Consider the following 11163-nt stretch of genomic DNA (forward strand, 5'->3'; position numbering starts at 1 on the left):
ATGGTTCACGGGCCTAGCCGCTCCGCGGCATGTGGGATCTTCCCGGACCGGGGCACGAACCCGTGTCCCCTGCATCGGCAGGCGGATTCTCAGCCACTGTGCCATCAGGGAAGCCCTTTGCCCTTCTTAAAACAACTCAATTTCTTCCCACTGCTTTGAGGACAAAGGTGTGGCCTACAAGGTCTAGCGTGGTCGGGTACCTCCCTGTCTCCCTCTCTGACCACATCTGTGTCATGTTTTTCCCTACTTTCTATTCTCTAGCCATCCTCTAAACTAATCTTGCTTTTTCCTACTATGGAGCTGGGCTTTTGTATCTGCTTTTTCCTCTGTCTGGAATAATTTTCCCCTCTCATTTGTCTAATAAACTCCTACTCATTCTTCAGATCTCAAAGCCTTATTTAGTTTCCCCAGCAGGATCAAATCTTTGGATCATGGGCCTTAATTTATCCAGATACTTCTCCTTAGAGAACTTATCATAATTACAATTTTTTCTATGTATGATTATTATTATTCAAATAATGTCCTCTCCCCATCTGAACTGTAATTTCTATGAGGGCAAAGGCCCTTGTATCTCTAGCACTTAACACAGGTCCTGGCACAGATTCACTACTTGATAAAAGCATGTTGAATAGCTTAAAGAATAAATGATCTCTATAACATAACATCACATGTATTCTTTGTGAGGAATTGTTCTGCTATGATCATAAACTAGTTAGCCAGCATGCAGTGGCATCCAAACACAAATTTCTTCATATCACATGTATCATGGAGTAGTCTTATGAAATACAAAACACCTTTAGTTTCTAATTTGTTTGGATTAATATTCTCATACCTTAAATACTTATATGAATTTGCTCTGTAGATTTTGGGCTTCCTTAGTATCCATAACTAATTGCCTTGTTTCTAGTTATCTGTATTATAGAAGTTAAGTTTCCTTCACCTTACACCTAAATTCAAAGTAATAGTTGCCAGACAAAGCTTCCATAGTTGTATTTTTTAATATAATTGACTAATGTGCTTGCTTTGAAGATAAGTATGAGGTAGGTTGGTGATGATTGGAATGTCTCATGGCATTTCTTATGGTCTTAGGTCCTCTATTTCAGGTAATCTATCAAAACTCAGTGAACATGCACAGACATAGAAAACAGATTTATGATTATCAAAAAGGAAGGGTGGGGGGAGGGATAAATTAGGAGTTTGGGATTAGAAGATACAAAATACAATATATAAAATACATAAACAGCAAGGTACTACTGTATAGCACAGGGAACTATATTCAATAGCTTGTGGTAAACTATATGGAGAAGAATCTGCAAAAGAACTTATGTATATATGTATAACTGAATCACTTTGCTGTACACCAGAAATTCACACAACATTGTAAATCAACTATACTTCAATTAAAAAAAAAACACAAGAACTCAGTAAGCATGTATTATTTTCATTTATATGATCAGTTGACACGTATGATTGCTTGCTCGCTGTAGAGGTTACCATGATGAGTGCAGTATGCAATGAACGGGCATAGATACTGTCTTCTAGATATTTGTAATCAAATGGATAACTATTATTTAGCATGGGATATTTAATAGGAAGAAATAAGGTAAATTCCCTCTTTGAACAAACGTCTTAATTGCAAACATAATCCCTTCTGACATTCTATGTTCAAAATTTGGTATGGATCCAGGCAAGAAAAGTTTGTAGGGACCAAATTTAGAGATGGCCCATGGGAATTCCCTGGTGGTCCAGTGGTTAGGACTCCACGCTTCCACTGCAGGGGGCATGGGTTCAATCCCTGGTTGGGGAACTAAGATCCTGCAAGCTGTGCAGTGTGACCAAAGAAAAAAAGAAAAAAAAAAAAAGAGAGAGATGGCCCAGGCATAGAACTTGTACATAACTATGATTAGCATGTTATAGGATCTAGTGGAAAATGTAGACAATATGCATGAACAGATGGGGATTTTCAGGAGATGGAAACTATAAAAAAGTGTCACATGGAAATGACAGGAATAAAAACATATCAGACATAAAGGATCCTTTGAGGAAATTATCAGATAGGCAAGGCCTTAAAAAATTTTATCTCAGCCAACTATTGGAAGATACACTACACCAAGACAAATGAGTAAACCAAAAAAGAAGAGGAAGATGTGAACTCCAGGAAACAAGAGCTCCAACACAGGACTCAGGTGAAGGGAATCGCCCAGACGATGAGGAAGGCAGATTTAGATCTGACATTCTTAGGAATGTCAGCTGTGCACCAGGCTGAGCTTGTAAGAGGGTGCTAGGAGAAACTTCTTCAGGAAAATTTATAATGCCTAATGATCTGGCTTTGTACAGGAAAGATTTAGACAGCTAACTAAGAATTTGGGGCTGAATTAGTGATAAGTACGGAGACAACCAAACAAATTTTAAAATGCCATAAATCTAGGAAAAACTTGCAGGAAGTTAAATCGTTTGCTACATAAATTACCTGTGAACAGTATTTTCACGGTCATAATTTTGTAAATGTTGAACTCACATTTAACGAAAATTACAACTATAACAATGGATTTTATGATGTAACTAGCTTATTTCAAGATATAGGGGTTAAAAGAAAAAAAAAAAACTTTATGGGAGTTCCTTGGTGGTCTAGTGGTTAGGATTCGGTGCTTTCACTGCCATGGCATGGGTTCAGTCCCTGGTCGGGGAACTGAGATCCCACAAGCCACCAGCACTGCCAAAAAAAAAAAAAAAAGGATATGGGGTAAATATCAAAATAATCAGCTAAAAGAGGTAAAAGTGGTTGCTTTTTGAAATGAAGGAAATAGGGAGTGGGGGCAAGCATAAGACCATTGCTTTTCTTTAAAACTGACTCTTTAAATGAGTGTTTTACTTTGGTTATTTATTTTTTTTAACTTTTTATTTGTATTGGAGTATAGTTGATTAACAAAATTATGTTAGTTTCAGGTGTACAGCAAAGTGTTTCAGTTATACATATGCATGTATCTGTTCTTTAAAATATTTTCCAGTGACAACTCTCATTGGATGATCACCAACTTGTAGACTATTAAAATAGTTACTACCTGATATTTTAAACTTATATAAAAATTAATCTATTCACAACTTCAGGCAAACAGAAATCCTTTATGAGTATAAATAAGTAGGCAGCCACAGTTGAAAAAGTAGAAATTTTCTGTCTATTGATACAATTTTGAATCAGTCAGTACGTTTTGGACTTTGATAGCTAATAATGAATTTAAGGTGACTAAAGTGTATTTTCACACATTTCAGTGAACAAACCAATCAATAGTAATAAACCAAACCGAAGGGAAGCCTTGCTATTTCATCTACTCTTTGTTCTGTAATAAAGCGATGGGAAGCACAGGCTCAAAATGTAAAAGAATAAAATGAAATGAAATGAAAAAAATAAAATAATTAAAACCTCAAAAAAAAATTTGTAGGGTTTTTGAGGAATACAAAGAAATATAAATATATTTGAATCAAAATTAGGTGTAGATTTCGTATCTTGTGAAGATCTGATCCTAGGCATTATTTGGAGAATACTGGTGTTACCTACAAAGCTGTCCTATTGTGGTGGGGCCTTTGACAAAAGATGCTTTCATAAAAGTACCAAGCTGTTTGATTTAGGTGGTCACTAGACTTATGAGTGTGCTCTAAATGTCAATGAGTCTTTTTTCGTTGTGTCACTTTAATAACATAGACCAATGAAAGAACACTTCAGTAAATGAGAAAGATTAAAGTACTATATGTAATTGGATTCTTGTAACAAAATTATTTATTTGAGAGCATTTATTAAGTACAAATTATTGTAAAGTATGAAGTATTTCTTTAGTTTACAGTGAAACAGGATAAAGCTTTTAGAGTAATTTATAAACTGTTTGACAACTCTGGAATTCAGAACGCAGCAATACCAGGTCATGGGCAAAAATGTGTTTCATAGTAGACGTCTTTTATTTTTGTCAACTCTGATATCTCCATTTCTTTTCTTTCTTTTTTTTTTTTAAGAGAAGGATCTCCCTTTATTTTTTAAAAATTAATTAATTTATTTATTTATTTATTTTTGGCTGCCTTGGGTCTTCATTGCTGCGTGCGGGCTTTCTCTAGTTGCGGCGAGCAGGGGCAACTCTTCTTTGCAGTGTGCGTGCTTCTCATTGTGGTGGCTTCTCTTGTTGCAGAGCACGGGCTCTAGGCGTGCGGGCTTCAGTAGTTGTGGCATGTGGGCTCAGTAGTTGTGGCTCGTGGGCTCTAGAGCGCAGTCTTGGTAGTTGTGGCGCATGGGCTTAGTTGCCCTGTCTTTTATTTTTGTCAACTCTGATATCTCCATTTCTTTTCTTTCTTTTTTTTTTTTTTAGAGAAGGATCTCCCTTTATTTTTTAAAAATTAATTAATTAATTAATTAATTTATTTATTTATTTTTGGCTGCCTTGGGTCTTCATTGCTGCGTGCGGGCTTTCTCTAGTTGCGGCGAGCAGGGGCAACTCTTCTTTGCAGTGTGCGTGCTTCTCATTGTGGTGGCTTCTCTTGTTGCAGAGCACGGGCTCTAGGCGTGCGGGCTTCAGTAGTTGTGGCATGTGGGCTCAGTAGTTGTGGCTCGTGGGCTCTAGAGCGCAGTCTTGGTAGTTGTGGCGCATGGGCTTAGTTGCCCTGTGGCATGTGGGATCTTCGCAGACCAGGGCTCGAACCTGTGTCCCCTGCATTGGCAGGCGGATTCTTAACCACTGCGCCACCAGGGAAGTCCAGGATCTCCATTTCTTGTTATGGGGTGAGGTTCTGGTGAATAAATATCAGCAAAAAGAGTTTCTTCGCAACTTCATGAGGTTAAAAAACCATTAGGTTAATTTATATTATCCCTAGAAAAGATTTATCTAGTCTTAATCCAGTGTGCTAGAAGATCAGGTTAATGTTCATTGTATCATCTTATGTTTCTATTCTCTAGCCTTCTGACTTTTTATTTTTCCCCCTTGTTTTTTATGCAGTCATGGTTAAATGCCAAGTAGCTGTGTTATAGTCCTTCTGAGGTGGGAAAGAAATATTTTTTGTTTCTTTAGTTAATAATCATGATAAAGAATAAAGCATCAATGTTTCTGTCCATTTTGTCTTTTAAAATGTTATTTCTGTAACATCTTATAGAATTTGACTTAATTTCCTTTTATGATCTCATACTAATAGTTCATTCTAAATCTCTGTCTTGGGACTTCCCTGGTGGTCCAGTGGTTAAGACGCCGAGCTTCCACTGCAGGGCACACGGGTTAGATCCCTGGTCAGGGAACTAAGATCCTACATGCCGCCTGGTGCGGCCAAACAAAAAAAAAAAAACACCTCTTTTTTCCCCCTATATATGTCATGTTTTATCTTTTTATCTACCTAGAACAGTACCTGTCACTTAGCCACCCAATACATATATTCACGCACACACATTTTATTATAGTCAGAACTTTACCATTTTATTTTAGTCAGAACTTTACCATTTTATTTGTAATAGTGGAGTTAAATTGAATTTTATATCTCTTTGATAAAGGAGTAACACCAATTTTGCTTTTAGAATTCAGCATACTTAATATAATAAGGGAAAGATTCCTACCTGCCAATTCTCTTTAATGCAGCTTTTAGAAATAGTACATGTACTGTACTATTTGCTAGTAAAGGAAGTATACTAAGATAATATAAGAAACAGATAATGTAAATAGAGTAAAGGTAATTTTTGGTGTATCTATTGGTAGTCCATTCATAGGTGATTAAAGATAGTAAATATAAAATATAAATACATTAACACTATTCTTTTTCAAAAGCTTACTGTTACTCTATTGTCATATTAATTGAAAAACCTCAAAAAAAATTGGTCTTAGCTTTTTTGGCTCTCCTGATCTTCCTACATTGTGTATGTGTTGCCTTTTTTCTATACTATAATTGTTACTTGATTATGTGCCCTCACTAAATTGCTTTTTAGAGGGCAAGGATCATGTTTATCTTTTTATTTACTTAGAATGGTGCCTGTTAACTTAGGCAGCCAATAACTGAATGAATGAATGCCCACCTTCTATGGTGAATATGAGAATGGTACTACAATTAATCACCTGAGAGAGCAGAATTTTAAAATTGTGCTTCGACTCTACCTAAGGCAATCACCCACAGCTAATGGTCTGAAAATCATCTCAGTTTTGATTATGACTTTGTGTTTATAAAGTCCTTTATGGGTATTTAATTAATGATGCTTACAATATTGCTGTTTTATTTTTAGAATATTGTGTCTACCTTTTATTGTCAGCAGGTGTGGGAGCATACCAGTTAACCATGACCATAATCAAAGGCAGCATGTAACTTTCTTGTAAGCTTCTTTCATTGGTTCAGCTGTGATAAAACATCCTTTGTTTCTTTTGTTTAATGCATAATTAATTTTTACTGTGTTACTATGTTGTTTACAGTGGAAAAGAAGAAGGAAACAATAACGGAGTCAGCTGGTCGACAACAAAAAAAGAAAATCGGTAAGATGAGTTATTGGTATACAAAATATTGAGGTTTCTTGGAAGAAATAAATTCTTAGATAATGAAAATGTAATAAAGTATTTAATAGGGGCTTCCCTGGTGGCGCAGTGGTTGCGCGTCTGCCTGCCGATGCAGGGGAACCGCGTTCGCGCCCCGGTCTGGGAGGATCCCACATGCCGTGGAGCGGCTGGGCCCGTGAGCCATGGCCGCTGAGCCTGCGCGTCCGGAGCCTGGAGGATCCCACATGCCGCGGAGCGGCTGGGCCCGTGAGCCATGGCCGCTGAGCCTGCGCGTCCGGAGCCTGTGCTCCGCAACGGGAGAGGCCACAACAGAGGGAGGCCCGCATACCACAAAAAAAAAAAAAAAAGTATTTAATAGTGGTAACTTATGTTTGTATAGTTTTATGGTCTACAAAGCACTTGCATATGTTATCTTACTTGATTCTCTCTGCTTGTTTTTGCTCTTAGGTTTGAAATTTCAGTTTAGTGAAATGGTGCTGACAGTCACGGCTTTTGAACTTGGCTGAAAGTTCTTGGCATAGTTTGTAAAAGGTTATTGTTTTTCTTATCTGAGATGATTATTTCCAGTTAAGTCTGAGTTACTTGTATTTATTGTTGCCATAGCTTCTTTACTGGGAATTGACTGGTGATGGAGATCTACCAAAATGTAGGAAATTTTCTGCTGAGTAATTTTACCTAGTCTGCAAAATAGTTATATGTTTTTGGTTTTCCAGTGTAATTTAGAATTTAATTACAGAATGTAGTTCAGTTCCAAAAAGACAATTTATAAATGACTGCATGTGATTTGTATTTATACTTTACGATGCTTCCTGATTCTGCAATCAGAACAAAATGGTTGTGAAATTGTGTATTTGGCTCAGAAACTATGTCTCTATGCCTAGGTCACTGCTGTTAAAACCTGGGAGATTACTCTACCAGGCTAGACTATACAAGTGTTCTGTTCTGGTTAAAGCTTTTCAGTTTAGTGTAGGAGTATCAGATGTGTTCTAAATGGCCTATTCATTTAGTTCCACGGCAGGATGCTACTGTACATCTACTCTGTATGTGTCAGTCACTCTGGTGGGCATTGGAGAAACAAAGTAGGAAAAAATTCTGTCTTTTAAGACAGGGGTCCCCAACTCCTGGACCACGGACCATTATGGGGCCACACAGCAGGAGGTGAGTGGTGGGTAGGTGAGGGAGCAAAGCTTCATCTGTTGCTCCCCATCACTCCTCATCATATGCACTACCACCTGAACCATCCCCACACACACCCCCGCCCTCCTCGTCTGTGGAAACATTGTCTTCCACAAGACCGGTCCCTGGTGCCAGAAAGGTTGGGGACTGCTGTTTTAAGAGGTCTAAAGAGGAAAAACATATGAATGCAGTGTAATACTTACTTTTTAGAGAGACATTCTGAGTGTCATAAAAGTAAAGAAGAAAGGCTATACAAACCAGGCTAGAGGATCAGGTTTTCTTTAAGAGATAATGCTTAAGCTGAATCTTGAAGCTTTAGTGTGCGTTAACTAAGTAAAAATATAAATAAATAAAATACTGGTCAGTTGCATTCTTACCATCTGCAACACCCTGAAGTAAGCACTTGACATATTTTTTAATGCTGTTAACAATGGTATGTGGTAGTGAACAGTGTTACCTCAATTTTAGAGATGAGAAAATTGAGGTTGAAGTAACGTACTCTTGGTCATTCGGTGGTATGATGGATTAAGTCAGTGGTAGAGAAGGGGTTTGAACCTAATCATTCATAACTTTAAGAATCAGCAGTTTTTTAAAATAAATTTATTTATTTATTTATGTTTGGCTGCTTTGAGTCTTCGTTGCTGCACATGGGCTTTCTCTAGTTGCAGCGAGCGGGGGCTACCCTTCTTTGCGGTGCACGGGCTTCTCACTGCGGTGACTTCTCTTGTTGTGGAGCACGGCTCTAGGCACGCGGGCTCAGTGGCTTGCAGGCTCTAGAGCACAGGCTCAGTAGTTGTGGCACACGGGCTTAGTTGCTCCACAGCATCTGGGGTCTTCCCAGACGAGGGCCCGAACCCGTGTTCCCTGCATTGGCAGACGGATTCTTAACCACTGCGCCATCAGGGAAGTCCCAAGAATCTGCATTTTTAAGCCTTGTATATTCTCGGTAGAAGGATAGGCATATGCAAAAGCATAGAGGGATCAAATAGCAAGGTATATACCTGGAACTATAAATAGTTTAGTATAACAAATAAAAAAGAAGGTATGTGTAAAGTACAAGCAGACAAGGCTAGAGAAATAAGTAGGGCCTAGTTCATAAAGATCTTTATAAATTAAACTAAGGTAAGGAGGTTAATGTATGCAGAAGTCTTTCCATAACCATTAAGGGATTTAAACAGAGATTTGAAATCAGATTTTAAGGAAGACAACTTTGACAATAGTTTGAAGGATAAATCAGAGAGGGCATCATTCTGGAGTCAGGGAAGTTATGAGGCTTTTTAAGTATCCTAGGCAGACAAATGGCAAGAACCTGAACCTAGGCAGTGACAATGGGAATGGTGCAGATTCAATGGATATAGAGGAAGTAGATGTAACAGGACTTGAAGGCCTTTTTTTTTTTCTTAATTTTTAAAATTTATTTGGCTGCATTGGGTCTTCGTTGCTGTGCACAGGCTTTCTCTAGCTGCGGCGAGCAGGGGCTACTCTTCATTGCAGTGCGTGGGCTTCTCATTGCAGTGGCTTCTCTTCGTTGCGGAGCACAGGCTCTAGGTGCGCGGGCTTCAGTAGTTGTGGCACGCAGGCTCAGTAGTTGTGGCTCGTGGGCTCTAGAGCACAGGCTCAATAGTTGTGGCGCATGGGCTTAGTTGCTCCATAGCCTGTGGGATCTTCCCGGACCAGGGATCGAACCCGAGTCCCCTGCATTGGCAGGCGGATTCTTAACCACTGTGCTACCAGGGAAGTCCCAGGACTTGCAGACTTTTTAGATGTAGGGTATGTAGAGAGGACTGAGTCTGGGAAAAAGCCCAGATTTCTGATTAGGAGAGGAAATATCGGAGAAGTTGCAGATTGAGATGAGGAAGAGAGGATGATTTCAGGTTTGCACATGTTAGATTTGCAGTGTCTGTGTGACAATAGGGCGGAAATACTTAGTACACTGTTGGATGTATGGTTTGGAGCTGGCAGAGAGATAAAGGCTACAAATAGAATTCAGAATCATATGATTATAAATTATAATTGAGTCCACAAAGTAAATGAAATCACACAGGGAGACCATATAAAGTAAGAAAAGCAAAGGGCTGAGGATGGAGAGAGTCTTGAGACATAGAAATTTAAGGGGTAGCAGAAGAAGTGGAGCTTGAAAAAGTATTGCCAGAGAAGTTGGAAAGGAGTTGTGTTACGGAAGTTGAGGGGAGAGTTTCAGAGGACAGGAAGGGTTAGAGGCTGGGTGTTAAATATCTAAGAGGCAAAACAGAGATAATTAGTGATTTAGCAAGAATAAGTTCAGTGGCATGATAAGGGATAGAAGCCAGATTGTATAGATTAGGGAGATAATGCATGGTGAGGAAGTGAAGACATTGAACATGGGTAATTCTTTGGAGTAGCTTTGCTATAAAGGATAGGCAAGATATAAAAATGGAAGGCACATTACCCACTACCCTTAAAATTGACAACACAAACTATCTATACTCAAATTATTTTACCATGGAATGCTACCTTCAATTGTTTGCTCACCAAAATGTCATCAGAAGGTAAAAGAAATAATATTTATGAAGAGTTGCTTATCAAAATCTAATAGGAGTTACAAGACATAATATTTGTTAGGAGTTGCTTGAAGGACAAGCATCCTGTCCATTCTGTAGATTTATAAATTTTACTCCTAAATTAAACCAGACTATCAGAAATCTGTAAACCTAAACATGTATTGTTTTGGACTTTATACAATTGCTTCTACTCTATTATTCCTTGACATTTGCACTATTAGACATGTCATGAAAAACTCAGCCAGATAAAATTTACTGTAGTGCTGCTATGGACTTTTTTTTTTTTTTTTTTTTTTTGCGGTACGCGGGCCTCTCACCGTTGCGGCCTCTCTCATTGCGGAGCACAGGCTCCGGATGCGCAGGCTCAGCGGCCGTGGCCCACGGGCCCAGCCGCTCCGCCGCACGTGGGATCCTCCGCGACCGGGGCACGAACCCGTGTCCCCTGCATCGGCAGGCAGACTCTCAACCACTGCGCCACCAGGGAAGCCCTATGGACTATTTTTGAGAACATTATCTACAACATTACACAATACTCCTTTGACGAGAAATTATGAAAACTTTCTAGTAGTTTTCAATGTCAAGACAAGCAGTGATTCTCATAAATAATGGATTTATTTTTTTATCTTATTGACCCTGTGCTTGAACTGATGGTTTTTCCCTCCACTTTGAGACTGGCTGCTAATAAGCATAGAGTCAGATTTGCTATTCATCTCCAGCAACTTTATAAGACCAGTTAAATGTATTTTTGTATACTGACCCTATCTACAGTTTTGTTATTATGCAACCCTTACTTTCCCTTTGCTCAGATTCCCTACTTCGGTTTCTTTAAATATATATATATATACACACACACACACACACACACACACATATGACTTATCTGATGGTGCAGAGGTTAAGAATCCACCTGCCAATGCAGGGGACACGGGTACAAGCCCTGGTCC

The 11163-nt window shown here is 38.8% G+C and overlaps 1 protein-coding gene across 3 annotated transcripts in view; it reads left to right on the forward strand.

The window, feature by feature from the left end:
* Positions 1-11163, forward strand: part of TMCO1 (transmembrane and coiled-coil domains 1) — a 60746-nt gene that overhangs the window by 5017 nt on the left and 44566 nt on the right. For all 3 annotated transcript variants that reach the window (XM_007128951.3, XM_055084238.1, XM_007128952.4), the window contains exon 3: positions 6423-6482. In XM_007128951.3, coding sequence (XP_007129013.1) covers positions 6423-6482 — 60 coding nt within the window. The remainder of the gene's footprint in view (positions 1-6422; positions 6483-11163) is intronic.

This window comes from Physeter macrocephalus, chromosome 4, assembly GCF_002837175.3.
Source record: "Physeter macrocephalus isolate SW-GA chromosome 4, ASM283717v5, whole genome shotgun sequence".
Lineage (NCBI taxonomy): Eukaryota > Metazoa > Chordata > Mammalia > Artiodactyla > Physeteridae > Physeter > Physeter macrocephalus.